The sequence below is a fragment of the Gekko japonicus genome, unplaced genomic scaffold (assembly GCF_001447785.1).
Source record: "Gekko japonicus isolate JY-2015 unplaced genomic scaffold, Gekko_japonicus_V1.1 scaffold214, whole genome shotgun sequence".
In the NCBI taxonomy this organism is placed as follows: Eukaryota; Metazoa; Chordata; class Lepidosauria; order Squamata; family Gekkonidae; genus Gekko; species Gekko japonicus.
The window spans coordinates 1,370,541-1,388,834 of NW_015164671.1; the positions used below are offsets into that span (position 1 = coordinate 1,370,541).

The window sequence follows — 18,294 nt, forward strand, 5'->3', positions numbered from 1 at the left end:
CCGGGCCGCCCCGCCGCCGCTGCTGCTGCTGCCCCGTGGCCGGCGAGGCCCCGCAGCAGGGGGCGCTGAGCCATGCCGGCGGGCAGCCTGTTGCCGCTCTTCAGCAGCCCCGCCGGGCCGGGCGCTTCGGGCGCCTCTTTAGGGGGAGGCGCTCTGGTGGGCGCGGGGGTGCGGAAGGTGTCCGGCCCCAGCGGAGCCTTCCGGCTGACGGAGAAGTTCGTGCTGCTGCTGGTCTTCAGCGCCTTCATCACGCTCTGCTTCGGGGCCATCTTCTTCCTGCCGGATTCCTCCAAGCTGCTCAGCGGGGTCTTCTTCCACTCCTCCAAGCTCCGGCAACAGCCGCCGCCGCCTGCCCAGGGGGAGCCGCACGCCCCGCCGCCGCCCGGAGCAGGGAGCAGCAGCAGCTATGGAGGAGGCGCTGCTGCTGAAGGGGACGCGGCGGAGAACTTGGCCAGGATCCGCGAGGACCACGAGCGGGCTCTGCGGGAGGCCAAGGAGACCCTCCAGAAGCTGCCCGACGAGATCCGCAGGGACATAAACCAGGACAAAAGCAACTTCCTTCAGAACAGGCCGGGCCGGGGGGAGGCGGGGGCTGCCGAGCTGCCTGACCTGCCTTTCCGCAAGCCCGTCGGAGCCGTGGGAAAGGAGCCGGCAGACCCGCTGGTCCGGCAGCGACGAGCGAAGGTCAAAGAGGTTGGTGACGCTCACTTTCCTTCGCCGCCCGGTCGCTTTAATGTCTTTTCCTCCCTCTGCGTTTTGTGTCTTCACTTGTATCACCTGCCCAACTCCTCCCGTGACCTTCACGATCCCGTATTCCTCTCTGCGGTTCTTTTCGCCGCTGCCTTTCTTGGAAGCGGCTCTATAAATGTAGTTAGGGCCGTGTTTGACAAGTAGCGGAAACTTCTTTTCAAGGAAGAGATAAGGACACGTGTCACTACACACATGGCTTTGCACTTCTGGCGCCGAGTCTCTGCAGCGGTGGACTGATTTTTAAAAAGCGGAATGACCCACCCCTATCCTAGAGCTTTCTGCAGGACTGAAGTGTGAAGATAAATGACGGGAGTTCTGCCTCCCTACGTGTTCCTTTGGAGAGCCACAATTCAGGAAAAGATCAGAGGGAGGATGGTGTTCCTGCTCTCTCGAAATACAGAAGCAGGCACTGCAAGGGTGGGGAAATAGTTTTTAAAAATTTTGCCAGCAAAATGTTTCTGCATTTTCTGCCAGAAGGTATTATTCTCCCCCAGAGCAAGTTCCCCTATCCACTCCGATGCTGAAAGCATACTGGAACCAAACCATACTGATATTTGTTAACTATGTAAGTGAAATACGACTACTACTAACTTTTCAAGTTGAATGACCAGCCTTGTAAAGTTAGCTGTTGCATTTTTGTACTTTGAAACAATTGCCATAAAATAGCTTAATCATTGCTGGATCTTTTAGCTTTCATTAGGTCAGTGGTCCCCTGTTAAGCACACCCAGTTGTAATGTTCAGTGTAGGTTACTTTCTCTGAGTTCTTGGAAGTTCTTTTTACATTAACAGTATTTCTCTGTGCTGAAGAAAATAGGAAGTGCGCTCACTGCTGTAACTGGATTTTGATAGAGGGATGATCTTTATACCATTTATTTAAATGTTATACTTTATTGAGGATAGAATGGACTTGGTTCCATGGAGTCTTGGTAAACTTTTAAAAACTTGTAAGTGTAGAGAAGGAACTTTATGGTGAGTAATGATTTCTACATGCAAAGCTCATCGGTGTAAAACTTATAAAATGAGCATGTAGAATATAATGCATATGCAGTGATGAAGAGTCTTATCTGTAAAATTGTTGCAACTTAATTGCTATGAGTTTCCTTGTATAGCAAGTGAAGTGGTCTACAACACTGACATGAAGGTGAAAGATTTCTGCTTTGTTTGCTATGTTGTATTCCATGCAACCAGTGAACTAATATATCAAAGTACTATTTACACTGTTAAGCAGTACATTTAGGAGAACTTTTTTTAAAAAATGAGCTAGTAGGGCATATAGCTTGGATGAAAACCTGGAATATGGGCATCTGTTTGCCTTATATAGAACTGATTGCTGGTGAAAGGTTGGTGCTCAGTGTGATGTGCATAAAGTTTGTGTGATTCAGGGACATTTATTGCAGAGTCCTTTGCTCTCTGATTCTAAAGAAGAGACTTCCAGATTTCATTGTAGTAATAATAGTTCTAATTAAAATATTCTGATTGCTACATGCAGCAGTAGTGGCCTGTTATGTCCACCTCTAGCAAGATTTGAGTCCAGCAGCACATTAAAGACCAACAAGATCTCCAGGATATAAGCTTTCAAGAGTCAAAGCTCCCTTGGTCAGATATCTGAGGAGGGGGAGGTTTGATACACCTACGCTTTACACCCTGGAAGTCTTGCTTTTTAAGGTGTTTCTGGACTTGAATGGTGCTCTTCTGTTGCAGATCGACACAGCTACCCTCTTGAAAGTATCTTCATGGAACGCACCCTGGTAGTATGTCTCCCTGATCAGGTTTTAAAGTTCTGTTTTGTTTAGAATGTGACTAGATCAGGCTGTTTGGATCTCCACACTAGGTTACCCATGTTACAGGTATGATTCTCTCAGCAAATCATCTAATTACTTTTAAGAGCAAAGCAGCTACTGTTATCGGTGTCTATTTAGATGACACATCAGGCTTGTAATTACCAGGGTATGATTTCACGGATCTTTGGTGTATTACCTATTCTTCATTCTTGTGCAATGAGGACAAAATGATTCCGTAGCCTTATTACAAATTGTTTGTGAAATGGACTGAAGGCTGAAACATTCAGCCTATCTTCAAGGTGGCAGTGATGCAAACCATCATGCCTGTTGTTCTTTTTCTGATGTTTAGTATTTAATCCTTTGATCAACATACAATTTTATATGCAGCAGACTGCGAACCCAAGCACTACCTCAGGAATGTGTCACACAGTGTTCTGAGGGTATATCCTCTGTACTGAGAGGCTTCTGTAATGTTTTGTTCTTCATACGTAATCATCACTTTCAGAGAAACAGCATTGTCTATACAATTAGATACTTTGCATGCATTGTAACACTATCATTGATGTTGCTCTATTTGTAGCAAGCACAAACAGAGTGGGTGAGGGGTAAAGCAACAGAGTCATACAGTATCCGTGGTGTGTTGACTGTGAATTGTAACAGAGGTAGCGCATTCTTAAGTCTATCAAGTGACTGACAGGAGGTCCCCCCAGGTGTTGCCTGGCAGCAGCTCACCTGTTTATGTCTGCATCTTTCTAAATGGCTCTTTTGGTCATCTTTTATGCATATTTGCATGGAACGCAGGAAGGTTTCTATGATTTACAAGTGATCTGGATAGTCAGGCCAATGTTGAGGAAACTATTATCATCTTGCACTTCTTGGATTTTCATACTGTCCTCCAGGTTATTCTATCTACCCTAGAGCTTTCCACAGGTTATGGAATCAGGAGCATGAAACCTGAAGGTGCAGTTGAGTGTATTTTGGATGATTAACTGCATATTGTAACAGGCCAGCATAAATGTAACCCTCAGAGTGTGTTCTAGTGGTATTACTTTACAGAAGGCCATCTTTCTTTGTTTACCAAGTTATTTGCACTTTGTAAAGGAAAGGCTTACTAAAACTTGACCGTATTAATAGACTTGACTTGACATATTTAAAATGGTGGTCTTGAAGTCAGTGAAAATTGCTCTTTCAAAGGTTGAGAGGGTGTGATTATGAAAGAAATACAGTACAACAGCTACCTTACATCCGACTCCTAAGCTTGGAAGTAGACAACAGACCTTGGAAAGCTATTGTATCAGAGCAGACAGTACTGGGCTAAATGAACTAAGAGTCTGACTCAATAAAAGCCGCTTCATATGAGATAAGGACTGGTGAGTTTAAAGGGATTTAAAGTATGCAAGTGAAATCTTACTTGTATCTAGCTGGAAATAAATCCTTTCAGTGGAACCTTGTGCCACAGCTTCCAAAGAATATAGTCCAATGCTATGTATGATCAATCAGAAGTGAGGTTGTTGCTTTAATATAGATTACAGCTGTTAGAATTTTAAGAGAGTCTCAGGTTTCCAGTTTCCAAAGAGAATGTTCATCTTCACGTGTTGTCCCTTCATTTTCGGCTCTCAGCACTAACATACTCACAAATACAAGTTTCAAAGTCTCTTTTATTTTTAGAATATCATTGTTAACAGACTTTTCTCTCCTTTTCCCTCTGTATGCCTACAATAATGGTATTTCTTTTGGTCTCTTATTCCTTGCTTCTGTGTGTATGTTATATTTAATGTCTCTTGCATCTCTTTACCATTTAAATTGTAGTCTATACCTTTTATGGCAACTTCTAATTTATAAAGCATTGCTTGGCTTTGAACTTCAACTTAATCATAAAATATAAAGTTTCTTGCACTATGGATAACTGTTCAGTTTTCTCTTGAACTGCATCTTACCAACACTGCTATAGAATGCTTTTTTGTGTCTTTTCTTTCAAATGTACCATTTAAGCACCTGAAACTGCAACTTGATGCATGAGCCATAATGAAACTGCCTTGACAGCCTCATTCTGTTCATGTTTACACATTCACTATGAGTTCAGTAGAACTTTTTAGTTGCATGTGGCAAAAGCAAAGCATTCTAGGGAAATTTACTTTGGCTAACTGTGTGATACATGGTACAAATCTGGTATGATAAAGCTGATGGGCAAATAAATCAATTAAAGCATCTTACATATGGCTGAAGGATTCTAAATTGTTTTTATATAGCTGATGAAATTGTGACTCTTCTGTGCTAATTTGGAAATCAGTCTCAGAATTTTGTGAGACTTGCATAAGTAAGTGAACCTATGATTGTTTTATCTAGTGATAGATATACTGGATTGTCATGGAAAGTTGAAGTGGAAAAAGGAAATTGTGTTCCAGAGAATACCCAAACAACATATATGTCAGACTCTGAGCAGTGGCCACAGTTCAACAGTGATGCTTTCCAAGGCTTGGTTTCCTGGTGGCATAGTCGCTTCATTAGATTTACTCAGTCTTTAAGGTTTGGCCATCTTTCCTACAGCAGGATGAAGTATTTACTGTGTATAACTGGAGTTTGTTCTGACCCAAGTAATGTTGCTTATTACTGCAGCATGATTTGATTCAAATTACTTACCATATATAATACATCTTTTAAACTTGCATTCTAAAAATTGCTATTTTTCTTAACAGGTTGGTCTCCTCTACTGGGAATTAAAACACTAAACTTCAGGTTATAGGAGTAAACACCAATATAAATCACAAACAGCTTTGTGGTTCTCTTAGCTTTGTAATAAGAAAAGAAGCACTTCGTGGACTTGAATTGTACAGGGTTGTTTTTTTCCAGGTGCATGTATGCAGAGCAAAATGGATCCTGTAGTTTCTCATTATAAAGTAGGAGAAGGTAATTAAATTACCACTTACTAGGCTGCTCCAACAAAGATGACTCAAGTTTAAAAAACATTTAGAAACAATAGTATAATTTAGACACTGTGCGTTGCTTTTAGCTGCATGAAAGTCTACGAGTATAACTGTTTAGTCAAAGTATTGTAACGCCTAACATGAGAGACTCTTTAGGATTCATTTTTACAGACTAAGGCTGCAGTACTTAATTCACATCGTTCTCAATCTGGCTTCAGTATCCAGTGCTTTCAGAATCCAAAATTATTAAAGGCTTCTATCCTATATTGAATCTGGCAGCCTTGTGACTAGATGATTTCAGAAGCAAATATTGCATTAAGAAATTAACAGTGGTTAATGAATTAGTGTTTTGCTGACTACAATTCACATGCGGACATGTACTTTAAAACAGACACAGCTGCTTCAGCATGGATAACTGCTTAATAAATATTAAAATATTGTTTTGCTAGTTCTGTTGCATGAAAGGAAGCTTTAGGCTTGCTTAAGTAGTTCTTGTTCACCACCCATCTGCAGCTCTGAGAAATGCACTCCCTTCAAGATTAAAAACAAAGTAATTTCACTATTAACATGGCTACCATTAAATTCAGAGTTTATAGCTAATGCATTGCAATGTGAAACCTGTAACATTGTCAGACCTGTGCAGTAATTATTCGTATAAAGTCTTAAACTACTAAATCAGTTTTGGCTCAACTACAAGCTTTGCTGAATTTAGTGATATTGCAGTATAGATCTGCAATAGAAAGCATTACCTGAAAGGGATTCAGTCATATTTGTAGCACAGTCATTTTTATTAAAATAAGTACATGGTTGCAATAGCAGATGCATCACTTTTACATGCCTTGTTTAACTGTGATTGACTTTAGCAAGTTGGTCTGATGCTTAAGCTCACCTTCTTATGTGATATATAAAAACGATTGTAGAGCTGGTGTTAACCTTGGATCCCTATCAAATGGAATTGGCTGTTCAGAAAGGTTTGTTATGGATATTTTAATAGAAAGTGCATGAACTATAATCCTCCTTGTATATTAATCTCTTGTATTATCCAGCCTTGACTCTATAGACTGTAGAAAATACAGGTCTTCAGAATTCAGATTTTGCTGAAATATTCCTTTTCTTGACCAAGTACACAATTTTTATTGGATGACTAATAGATTAAAATGTTTGATAGGTAGGCTCTTGTTACAGGCCCCTAACATGTATAAAGAATGCATAGGATATTGATATTATAAAATCATAGAGCTGGAAGGGGCCATACAGACCATCTAGTCCAACCCCCCGCCCAATGCAGGTAGTACCAAAACTTGTTACATCTTTATTTAGATGTGGAGAGAGAGCCTGGTGTACTGGTTAAGTGATGTGGAGCCTAATCTGGAGAACTGGGTTTGATTTCCCATGAAGCCTGCTGGGTGACCTTGGGCCAGTCACAATTCTGTCAGAAAGGCAGTCTATCCAGTTGTGTGGAAAACATCAGGACTAACTTCTTTCCAAATGGCTAACTAAATAAGCTGTTTCTAGAAGTGTTGTTTTTTGTAAGCTGTTGCTGTCTATCACCAGATGTTTTTACATTGGAAGTATGAATCGGCCAGGGAGCCTGAAATTCCAGACACTGTCAAACTAGGTCTTCTGGGTATTCCCCCACCTCCAGTGCATATAATTTACGACAGATATCAACTTTGGGGACTGTCAAATGTAAAAGTGTAATAGTATACAAGCTATAAATTGGTAGTGAGCATAATACCTCATAGTGATCTTTATACATATGGGCACATGCATTATTCCACTAAATCTTCTCTCTCACAGCATAGTGTGTCTAATGCACTGTTCCAAGGCAGTCAACCAGATTCGTTTCCAGCAGTAGTGTCATGTGTCTCCAGACCTGTCTTTATTAGTTGTCACATCTTCTGAAGAACTGGACCATAACACTTTGGCACTAACAATCTGGTGTCTTCTCCAGTGTTCTCAAGGAAGGCTGGCAAAGAACTCCCAATAATGGAGTGTTGGTTCTTAATGATTTTTTCCCCCTAGTTGGCTAAGTTTCATTATTCTGATAGATCTCAAAGAGGTAAAGGCTGTAAACGAATGACATAGCCCTAATTATAAGGCAATATTTGGAGCCTCTTAGTTCTGATACTTTTATTTCACAAACTGGTATTGGTGGAATCCAGTGAATGCATACACTATTGTTCCTTCTTTGGTGTAAAAAACCCTATATATAGTCATATAATGGTTTCAAATAAGATTACTCCTTTCTGAAATATGTTTTAATGGTGATGGAATTCAGTTGCTTAATCTCCATCATTCAATAGTCATTTAGATATGGTGTCCCATAAACTGGAGTACTTTCCAGAATATTAGGGAATTTTAAAGAAATTTCTGTTGTACTGTGTCTATCTGGTTATAGATCTGCCCTTCTTGTCTCTTAAGTCATAGTGACTCTTGGGGTGCTAAAATTAAATTTGTATTTTAGCTGTTGTATGAAACAGATGCATTTGTATATGACTGTGACCACCGATGCCTACAAAGTGGCTTCCCCCCCCCCCAGTAAAGAAACCGATTTTATAGCCTGTAATATCTTAGTGAATGCCTCTTGTGGGGGGGTGAGTTATGTTTTCCATGTATATATTAGTTCATACTGGTGTTTTCTTCCACTCCGCCCAGGTTTTTCAGTTAACTAGCTCCCAAAGTTGCTTATAGCTATTTAAAGAAATTGGTAAAACAGTGCGGTTTGATTCACATATCAAAATTTGAGGACTTGAAAGAGATGTGTTCTAGGATTTGCATGCTCCCCAGGTGTTCATGGGCCTAGTTAGGATCTGGGCTGTGGTTCATGAGAGGTGGCCTCTGCCACTCCACCCACATTTGAGTTGGTTCCCATCCAAATCAGGCCCACATATACCTAGAAGTCATGGTATTCCTAGTGCATGTCTGAGCCAAAGTCCTTGTGGTAGTCAAAAGGACTTTCATTTATAACCCACCTTTCTCCCCAGTGGGTACCCGAAGCATATCACATTGTTCTCCTCCCCTCCCCTCCGTTTTATCCTTGCAACAGCCCTGTGAGGTAGGTTGGGTTGAGCATGCAACTGGCCCAAGGTCACCCAGCAAGCTTCCATTACAGAACGGGGATTCAAGTGTGAGTCTTCCAGAGACGAGTCTGGCAACCCTAAATAGTACACTATCAGTCCTCAGTCCAGGTACAGTAAAAAGTCTAGCTACTGTTGTTTTTCCTTCTGGCTTTGTTCATAATAAATTGAAAAGGGGTATCTCAGCTGGAGCTGGATCCTGACCCAGGTATAATAGACAAAAATGGCTGCCTACTTCCTCTTCCTTCTGTAGCATCAGGAGTGGCAATTCATAACTGGGATGAGGGAGCTCTCAAATAGAACTGGATCCCAGGTACCATGATACATATTAAAATCTATTGTAACAGCACCTGTTTCACTTTGCTCCTCTGACCAATGAAGCAAGATTAGTTGAATATACGTTTATTTAATCACCTTGACCGTCTCTTCTGCATTTTCTCAATTCCAGAGTATTTTTGTTTAATCGCTCTGTAGACTGCAGCCATAATCAGTCACCCCCTCAAAATTGTTTAATTTAGATCCTCCAGGTACCTGTCTGTTAGCATATGTGAAGAGCTGGTCTCAATCAGTTTCCTGTTTGACAGGTGTGAACTTGGCATTTGAGTGTTAACAGCTGGCATTCTAAACGGCCAGGAATTCTATTAACATGGGGTTGTCCAAACCATATGTGGTCCAGTTTTTGGTATGTTTCAGGGAATTATAATGGAAGACTGGTGTTCGCAAATCAGAACTTGCCTTGGAAGCAGCTTTTCTGTCAGATTTTTCACACAAATGTTTTGCTAAATTCTAGATTAGGATAGTGCTGAAGATTCAACAAGCCAGTATTTCTATCCAGCAGAGAGAACCCCAACGGATATTGTGAACCTCTCTCCAGATTTCATCTCTAGAACTGTATGAACATGTAACAAAGGAGAATTATTTCAGATAAAATATCCATAGTGCTTTCCATCCTGGCTTAAGAAAACTTCTGCATGTTGTGTTGTCATACTTTACCTGAAACTTAAAAATGATGCTGTATTCAAAGTATAGTTAAGTACATAGCATTGATTTGGGGAGATAGCTTTTAATCTCTTTTCTATGATGTGTGTGTGTCTTGAAACAGCTTATTTCAGATGGTATGCTGACAGCTAAGTTAGAAGAGGCATCAGGCCATTAATTGGTTTGGGAAGAGGACGAGTACAGATGTTTTAGTACAAATGTGATTAGTTAGTTACAGCCCCAATTTGGTAGAAAGGCTGAAACCCATAGATGCTTTAAAAGGTTGAATTATGCTTTGGGTGATCTGCTCATGGGTCCACAGCATAATGTGCAGCTTGAGATGGCCTCATAAGGGAGGAGTCAAAAGCTTTAAAAGAAGATGAGGGGTTTAGAAGCAAGACCGAATGAACAGAGACCTTCCTTACCTTACTTCAGAGTTTTTTAAAAAAATAAAACCGCTGTGATGCTAAGGCAATTGCATAATATCTAGTCTGTAATTAGGAAAGGACATGGGGGAGGCTAGCAGTGCAATCTTGTATGTGGGTATTGCTCTCAAATTCTTACTTGGGTTTGGATGCAGTGGAGGATGTGTTGCCAGTTCAGCCCCCATTGCAGGCTTCTGAATTCCTCAATGCTGGTCTGAGGAGGGGGGTGTCACCTGTCCACATGTAATGCTGTTTTTGGAGACATTTTGGGCTGCAGCAGGAGTAAGCAGCCAAGGAAGTCATGTTCTTTTGATGGCAACTCTTTGTGTCTTTGGGAATCTCTGATGGATTCAAGCCTTGGTTGTTCCATAGATCACATCTATCCAGTTGTTGTTTTTTTTATTAACTCCTTTCTGCCTCATCTCTTGGAACATTTGCCCTAAATGTAGGGGGGGGGGAAACTGCAGAGGAAGGGGGGGTAATGAGTGCCCACTTTGAAACGTGCAGGGTACATAGTTCCTGGTTGTTCTAGATACAAAATCTGATCATAGAGCCTTAAGCATGGCACACTACAACTCACTGACGTGTGTGGACTGAATCCAGAGTTTAAGCTGGCCTCCACTTTAATAGGAGTATGCTGGCACCATTGCTTTGCTTTTTCATTTAATCTTTCCTACATGTGCCCAAGTTTTAAAAAGTGAGGTGCTAACCAAAGTGCTGTCTCTGCCAGACATCAGATTTGCTCTTTGTAACTTGCAAACATATTGCAGATGAATACAAATACCTTTACTACAGTATCTTAGCTTCAGATTCCTGTTGTCTTCGAAGAAAGTTCTTAATTAGACTAATAATCCCATATGCTAAACTTCTTAATGAGAATTAATGGGTTTGTGTTACAAGTTCCTAATTAACAAAAGGTAATGAAATTGAATAAAATAGTTTCCACGCTATAACTAAAGGACCATTGCAATATGTTGATGTTATTCTGTTTAATGTTAAAGTATTATGTCTATAATGTGATATGAATTTAATAACCCGTAGAATTAAACACATTGATCTTTAGTGTATAGTTCATTTTTGGTACTATTTACTGCAGTAGTTTCTTGTTAAATCAACATTATAATCCTGCTTTCATTTCCCACCAGATGATGAAACATGCCTGGGATAATTATAAACATTACGCATGGGGATTAAATGAACTGAAACCCATATCAAAACAAGGACATTCAAGCAATTTATTTGGTGAGTAGTATGTGCTTTTGTACTTAATGACATGAGTTGATCTACTGCTTTGAAATTGGAGATTAAGTCCGAAGCATGTGTGCTCTTAACCAGCTGCCTTGACATGTGCTTTCTTTAAAATGTTGATTGTTAAATGTAAAGAAAGCTGCACCATTTCCTTATTGCAGTTTTGCTCCCCAGTTACAGCGGCTACTATGCCTTTAACACCAGCGATATGCTATTATATTATATTATTGATTTTATCCCACTAATATAGGTCTGTAGGGTCCTTAGAGTAGCATAAAGTAAAATCTTATCATTTCACCTAAAATAACTTACTGTTTTGAGTGTAGAATTATGTGAGAAATTGGTAAACTGTAAAATTTATTTTAATACTGGTACACCAAATCTGTACAGCAAAGATAAGGACAGAGTGCCCTCTAGCTTTGACAGTTAGACTCTTTAAGACTGAAATACTTCAGTTCTGTTATTTTCAGTGACCATACTGTTTCCAAATGGAAGATGGCTTCTGATAAGGACTATTCTTAGTATCTGGTGGGCCATAAATGGCCAATTTTGGATCATTAACAAAAAAAACCCCAAAAAACAACCCAACAACCCTGTCTTGTAACTTTTATTAGGAATAAATACTTTCCTACACTGATTGTCTTGTCATCTTAAACAAAGATGTTTACATGCATTCTGTGTTTTGCCTGTTTCTTTCCCCTATTCTACAGTTTCAACCCCAACTGCTTTCTTTTGTCTTATTTGATATATTCAATAATGTTTTGTAATCTACTTAGTGGTTGTCTGGAAGTTTTTTTCTTACTTGTAATCTGCCTTGGGTCCCAGTGAGAAAAGTGGACTAAGTGAAAAATAGTAACTTGTTTTTTCCTTCAGGCACTTTCTTTTCATAGTTATGCCATCTGCTTTTTTCCAGCCACTCAGAATGTTGTATTTATTAAAAGAAAACCAGGTCTGTTTTGTTTTGATGCTGAATTCCATGTTTGGAATTCTTAATTCTGTAGAAGAACAGAAGCTCTGTGCCTTGTTCTCCCCCATATCATCTATAGATACCATGCCGAGTTTCCCAGCACTTCCTTGTTTGAGGGGGCAGGAAGACTTTCAGTGTAATGCTATGACATCTCTCAACCATATGTAGTTTTTTTGGGCACAAATTTGATATGGGGCCCTTATCAGTGGCAGTTTTGTTTTCTGTAACATCATTTTTATCCCTGTTTTACAAGTAGACCATTGCTTCTAATTCTAAACCATGTTTCCATGTCACTCAAATCCAACTTCTTCTTCCTCCCTAATGGGTCAAGTAAAATTGTATATAGTAGACCCTTGCCATTCTCAGGGGGATCAGTTCCTGGGATCACCCTAAATAGCAAAATCCACAAACATTGGGAGGCAGGGTTCTGCTAGCTCCTAGAAGTAAAATACCCAAATTTCCTGCAAAATGCAATGATGATGGTACAGACACAGTAGGAATAACAGACTAGAGACTATGTCATGTGATCAGACCATGAATAACTGGAATTGCAAATTACAAATCTGAAAATGGCAAGGGTTTACTGTACACAGCACCTTTTCAGCACGTTAGTGGTGATTTGAATGATGATATAAGAGTTACCTTACTCTTAAAGTGCTTGTTCTCAGTCTTCAACCACGTCCTATGAGACCACTCTGACTCTGAAACAACATAAAGCCTTCTGCGAATTCTGTTGGAAAAAACTTCAGTTGAAAGCCTTGCAGGCTGCTGCACAGAAGGATAAAATGTACAGTGTCTCTGTGCGTGCATAATGACAGAAGACATAGAACCAAACCTTTGCAGAACTTTGTCACCCAAAATATATCTCTTTGATTAGCTTTTTGGTTGAGCTGTTAAATAATACTACTCAAAGAGAAATCTCAGATGGTTGGCTTTCTCATTAGTAGCTCGGGCTTTTTATCTACAGTCTGAAATGTCAAGGTTGGAAAAGAAATTTCAACTTTTCACTGGGGCCTTGCACTCCTTGACTTTGGCCTATGTTAATAAGTACTCAATTTTGGCAAGAGAAGTTGCAAACTAAACACATATTTGATCATGGAAATTTTGGAGAGGAACATTAGGTGCCACACCATGTTTCAACTGAATCTTTGTGTAATTAGAAGAGTCTACTTCCTGCTTCCTTGTTTTGTTGGTGAGCATAGATCTGCTGTGTGAGAACACCAGAACACTGGTAACTGTACCATCTGTAGGGTGTAGTAGTTTGCTACATGGTTACTCTTTGGCAATAATATAGTTTAAGCTATTACAATGCTAGAGCTGTTTTCCTTTCCATACACTTATTCTGGCAGTATGTGCAAACTGATGAGTAAATGTTTTGATTTAATAATTATCACTAGCAAATAAGTAGCAGAATCACTTTTATGGCCTAAGTGTTACCTCTGTATTAAGCAACAATATACAGTTTTCTGTGGAGCTCACAGGTGAACCATGGTCTACTTGGGTTTAAACATAAGAGAAGCCAATGCTGGATCAGGCCAATGGCCTATCTAGTCCAACACTCTGTCACACAGTGGCCAAAAATACCAGGTGCCATCAGGAGGTCCATCAGTGGGGCCAGGATACTAGAAGCCCTCCCACTGTTGCCCCCCCCCCCAAGCACCAAGAATACAGCACATTACTTGCCCTAGCCTGAGAGTTCCTATATCTACCTTGTGCTTAATAGCCACTGATGGACCTCTGCTCCATATGTTTATCTAATTCCCTCTTGAAGCTGTCCATGTTTGTAGCCACCACTACTTCCTGTGGCAGTGAATTCCATGTGTTAATGACTCTTTGGGTGAAGAAGTACTTCCTTTTATCTTTTCTAACCCGGCTGCTCAGCAATTTCATGGAGTGCCCACAAGTTCTTGTATTGTGAGAAAGGGAGAAAGGTACTTCTTTCTCAACCTGCTCTATCCCATACATAATCTTATAAACCTCGATCATGTCATTCCATTCTAACACAAATGTTTGGATGTTGCCAAGAATCAAATGGCTCAGGAAATACTGTACAAAGTACCCACCCTAGTAAATATTTTTTTTTCCTTAGGTCCTCAAACCTCAATAGATATACAAGCAAAATGTTCAGATCTATTTAGTCCATATAACTTGCTAGACTAGGATGATGCCTGTTTGTATGAATGTGGTGGTGTGCCACAGAACAGAAGAACTTTTCCTGTGACACCAGGAATCTGCATATAATCCAAATCTTGGACAACATCATAGAAAATTAATAGTTCCTCTGAGGTAGGATGGGAGGGATCTGATAAGGTTTTGTGGCACTTATCGCAACTCTAGGTCACAGTGCTGCAGGTCCTACATGTCTACCTGCTTGCCTCATTCTTCATTTGTGAAAGCCAGCATGGTGGTGTAGTTGAGAGTGGTGGACTCTAACCTGGAGAACCTCCTCATGAAGCCTGCTGAATGACCTTGGGTCTCTCAACCCCCCAGAAAAGTCTAGCTCTTTTAGTGTATAACACTAAAAGTTGGAACTTAAGGCTGCCAGACAATCGTTGGATCTCCTGGCTATACCACACAAAATGTCATATGATAATTAGTTATTATTTGTCTCATTCCTGCCAATATCCCCTGTACTGTACAGTGAGTGTCTTGGTGGCTAGCCATTACTTCCCTTTCCTCTGCTTATTTCCTGCATAGCCATATATATGCATGAGGCTTGCAGCCTGCACTTTTCCCCCTTCCAGAAAACTGGAGAGAGTTCCTAGGTAGTAGCAGGGATGGAGGTTGAGTGATTAATCCCACAATACATATATGCCAAATTGAGCTCCATGCACAGGTTCATGGGCTCTGGACAGCTCGATGTACTTATAATTTCAGAGCCTCAGGGTGTCCTGAAGAAGCTAAACATCACTATTTTAAGTGTCTTTCTTGGAGATTGTGACGGGCCCTTTCTTTAAACCAAGAAGACCCACACAGCCTCTTACAATTTTGGGGGACCAAGTTTGTTTGGGGTATAAACCTTCCACTCAGTTACAAGATGTTCTTAGGGTAGCAAGTTTTTTTTTGCAAGCAAGAACATGGAGATCAGTGAGGCAAGGAATTGTATGTAAATAACAAAGATTTGTTTACTTACATATTGTTTTTAAAGAACAGATCAGCAGTGTGGGTCTCCAGATAGTTAAAGGAAAAGCCTGGTTGAGATGTATACATTTAAGCTCGTTATGGCTTCAGAGTGTGATTTGAACTCTTTTGCTGTTTACAGCTACAAATAGGCTTTTACTGACCTGCCACTTGATTGGATCCTATAACACACACATAGGATTCCACCCACACCAGCCTACCCTTTCCCGAGAGTCAGATTTAAATGGTACAAGGTCTACTTATTATCTGGGGCAGGCCTAACAACTGAATTCTCTACTCTCTACCAGAAGTAGAGTTAAACCACTCTGCCATGCTACAAGGCAGGGCTACTCTTCAAACTGTCTGCTCTTTTGCTAAGGCAAACCCAGAACTATTATCACTGTATCCTCCCTGAGATAGATCCAAATTATGACTGCACTTTCCCTGAGGCAGACATGTACTACCTCTTGCTGTGCTTCCCTCCAAAATTCTATCTCCCCTCTGAAAGCATTCCCCATGGGTTCAGGGATGAAGTGCCTGAGTGGATATTTTTTTCCTTTCAGGGGCTGGACAGCCTCATGTCCATCACACACACATTATGAAATAGGCTTCTTTGGTAGCTGGGTTGCCCTTGCAGAACTGTAAACTGTAGTTTTTGTATTTATAGCTTCTGCTGATTTAATATGATAAACTCTTTTAAATCCAATAACAGTTTCTTCTGGCAACTTAACCAGTTCCAAGATTTATTGGTAAATGAAATCACTTTATCCGATTAGTGCTAGGTTCATTTTAAATTAGATTACCCTGTTTTGTCCTCTAAATGATGCCAACTTGCATGTTTCTCTTGGAGGACTTTGGGTTTGTTTTGGAGAAGAATATAGTGTAAAATAATTCAAGAGATCTACAGGGTTAAAATAACAGAACAGTTTATTCAAAAAAAGACTAGAGTTTTTCCAGAAATGTTATTTTTTTTAAAAAAGAGTTGACTTTTGTACATGCAAGTTACGCCCAGAAACACAAAGCTTCCTTGGTGGGGTTATCTTATATTTACGGTTGCCTTCCTTTTGGACAAATTGGTTCTGTTAACTTGTGCATAGTACCCTTTGATATCTGTTTTTATAGTTTATTTGATTCATTTATAACCTGCCTTTGTCCCCAGTGGGGACCTGATGTCATTCTCCCCTCTTCCATTCTATCCTCACAACAAACCTGTGAGGTAGGTTAGGCTGAGATAATGTGACTGGCCCAAGATCACCCAGCAAACTTCCATGGCACAAGTAAGGATTTGAACCTGGGTCATCCAGATACTAGTCCAACACTCTTAACCACTACACCAGGCGTACTTCATTCTCTGGTTACAATTGCACAACAACTGTAGGATCTTCGAGCTTGGTTGGCCATTAATTTACATTTGAAGAGACTGGTGCTCTTTATTCAGATCCTGCTATAGAAGTGTTAAAGTTTGCTGAAAGAACATCTTTACTTCCTGCTGGACAAGTCCCTTAGTGTGAATAGTCAATAACAATTAAATTGTTATTTGCACGTGCCTGATTGGAACTGTCTTTGCTACATTGCTCTTTCTCTTTGGCTGTCTTAACTATTTCTCTAAAAGGGAATGTTTGATAGCCAGTATTATCTGTAAGATTTCAATCCACCTGGAAGATTCATTAGAAGAGTTCACAATTGTTGAAATCTTAAAGCTGTCCTCTTTACCTTCTGGAACTTCAAATACGTCCTGCAGGTTCTCTAGCTGGAAGCTGTGTCTCTGAACTCTATTTTTAGCCATGCTGTAGAACAAATCTTTGCCTGGATTTACATCTAGCATTAGTCAGTGTTTTGTATCTTGTGTTTTTTCCTTTTATCACCTTACCATTTAGAACTTTCCAGTTTTCTACCTTTATATACACTACCTAAATTTCTTTTTTCTTTTTTAAAATTTTTATGTACCTATGTGTGTGTGCTTATATGTGCACCTGGAAGTCATGGCGACCACTGGTGACTGACCCCTACTGGAGGATATTCAGAGAGGTGGCTGAATAAAGCCTGCCCCCACTTCCCACCTCTGGTATTTCAAGAAGGTCTCCCATCCAAATACTTGCCAGGGTTGACCCTGCTTAGCTTCTGAGATCTGACAAGAGCTGATGCAATAATTGTGTAATAGTGTTCATTTCTGGAACACTAGACTGTGCCAGTGGTCTAACACACGGTCCACCCAAGTGGAGACTGCTCTAGACATTTATCAAAGCTCATTCACTAATATTGGAGGGCCATAAAAATGTTGGTAGTGTATGGTTTTTAATGGTTTGTATCCTTTGGCTAGGAGCTGTGGTGGCTCAAGTGGTTAAGATGCTGAACTGCAGACTGGAAGGTTGGTAGTTCAGCAGTTTGAGACCCGAGTGCCACTTCACGGAGTGAGCTCTGGTCTCTGGTTCCAGCTCCTGCCAACCTAGCAGTTAGAAAGCAAGAAATTGCAAGTAGATAAATAGGTACCGCTTCGATGGGAAGGTAACAGCATTCCATGCAACTTGGCATTTAGTCATGCTGGCCACATGACCACGGAAACGTCTTCGGTCAGCGCTGGCTCTTCGGCTTGGAAACTGAGATGAGCAGCGCAGCCCTAGAGTCGGATTCGACTGGCTTTCGAGCAAGTGAAACCTTTACCTTTACTATCCTTTGGCAGTCAGGAAAATGCAGTGATTTGGACTGGAAAGCATTACAACAAACAAGTATTAGTACAATAAACTGTGTCAATTTCTCCTAGCAAGATAGCACTCCCTAAAAAGAGAACATGGGCTCAGTATGGATTTATCAAGACATGCTTTTTTCTTTATTTTAAGAACATAAGAGTTGCCAAGAATTTAGAGCTGTCATCTGATATTTTACTCGCTTCCCAGCTAAAAACTGAGCACTTCAGGTCCTTTCAGTTTTTTACTTACCTAAATTCAGTGTACTGAAATGTCTCATAATACAAGGTGCCTCACTTATTCATACAATTCACACAGAATGGTATGTTTGGGCAT

The 18,294-nt window shown here is 40.4% G+C and overlaps 1 protein-coding gene across 1 annotated transcript in view; it reads left to right on the forward strand.

Moving 5' to 3' along the window:
* Positions 1-37: 37 nt before the first annotated feature.
* Positions 38-18,294, forward strand: part of MAN1A1 (mannosidase, alpha, class 1A, member 1) — an 87,054-nt gene continuing 68,797 nt past the window's right edge. The window contains exons 1-2 of the mRNA XM_015409206.1: positions 38-693; positions 11,085-11,181. Coding sequence (XP_015264692.1) covers positions 73-693; positions 11,085-11,181 — 718 coding nt within the window. The 5' untranslated portion in view covers positions 38-72. The remainder of the gene's footprint in view (positions 694-11,084; positions 11,182-18,294) is intronic.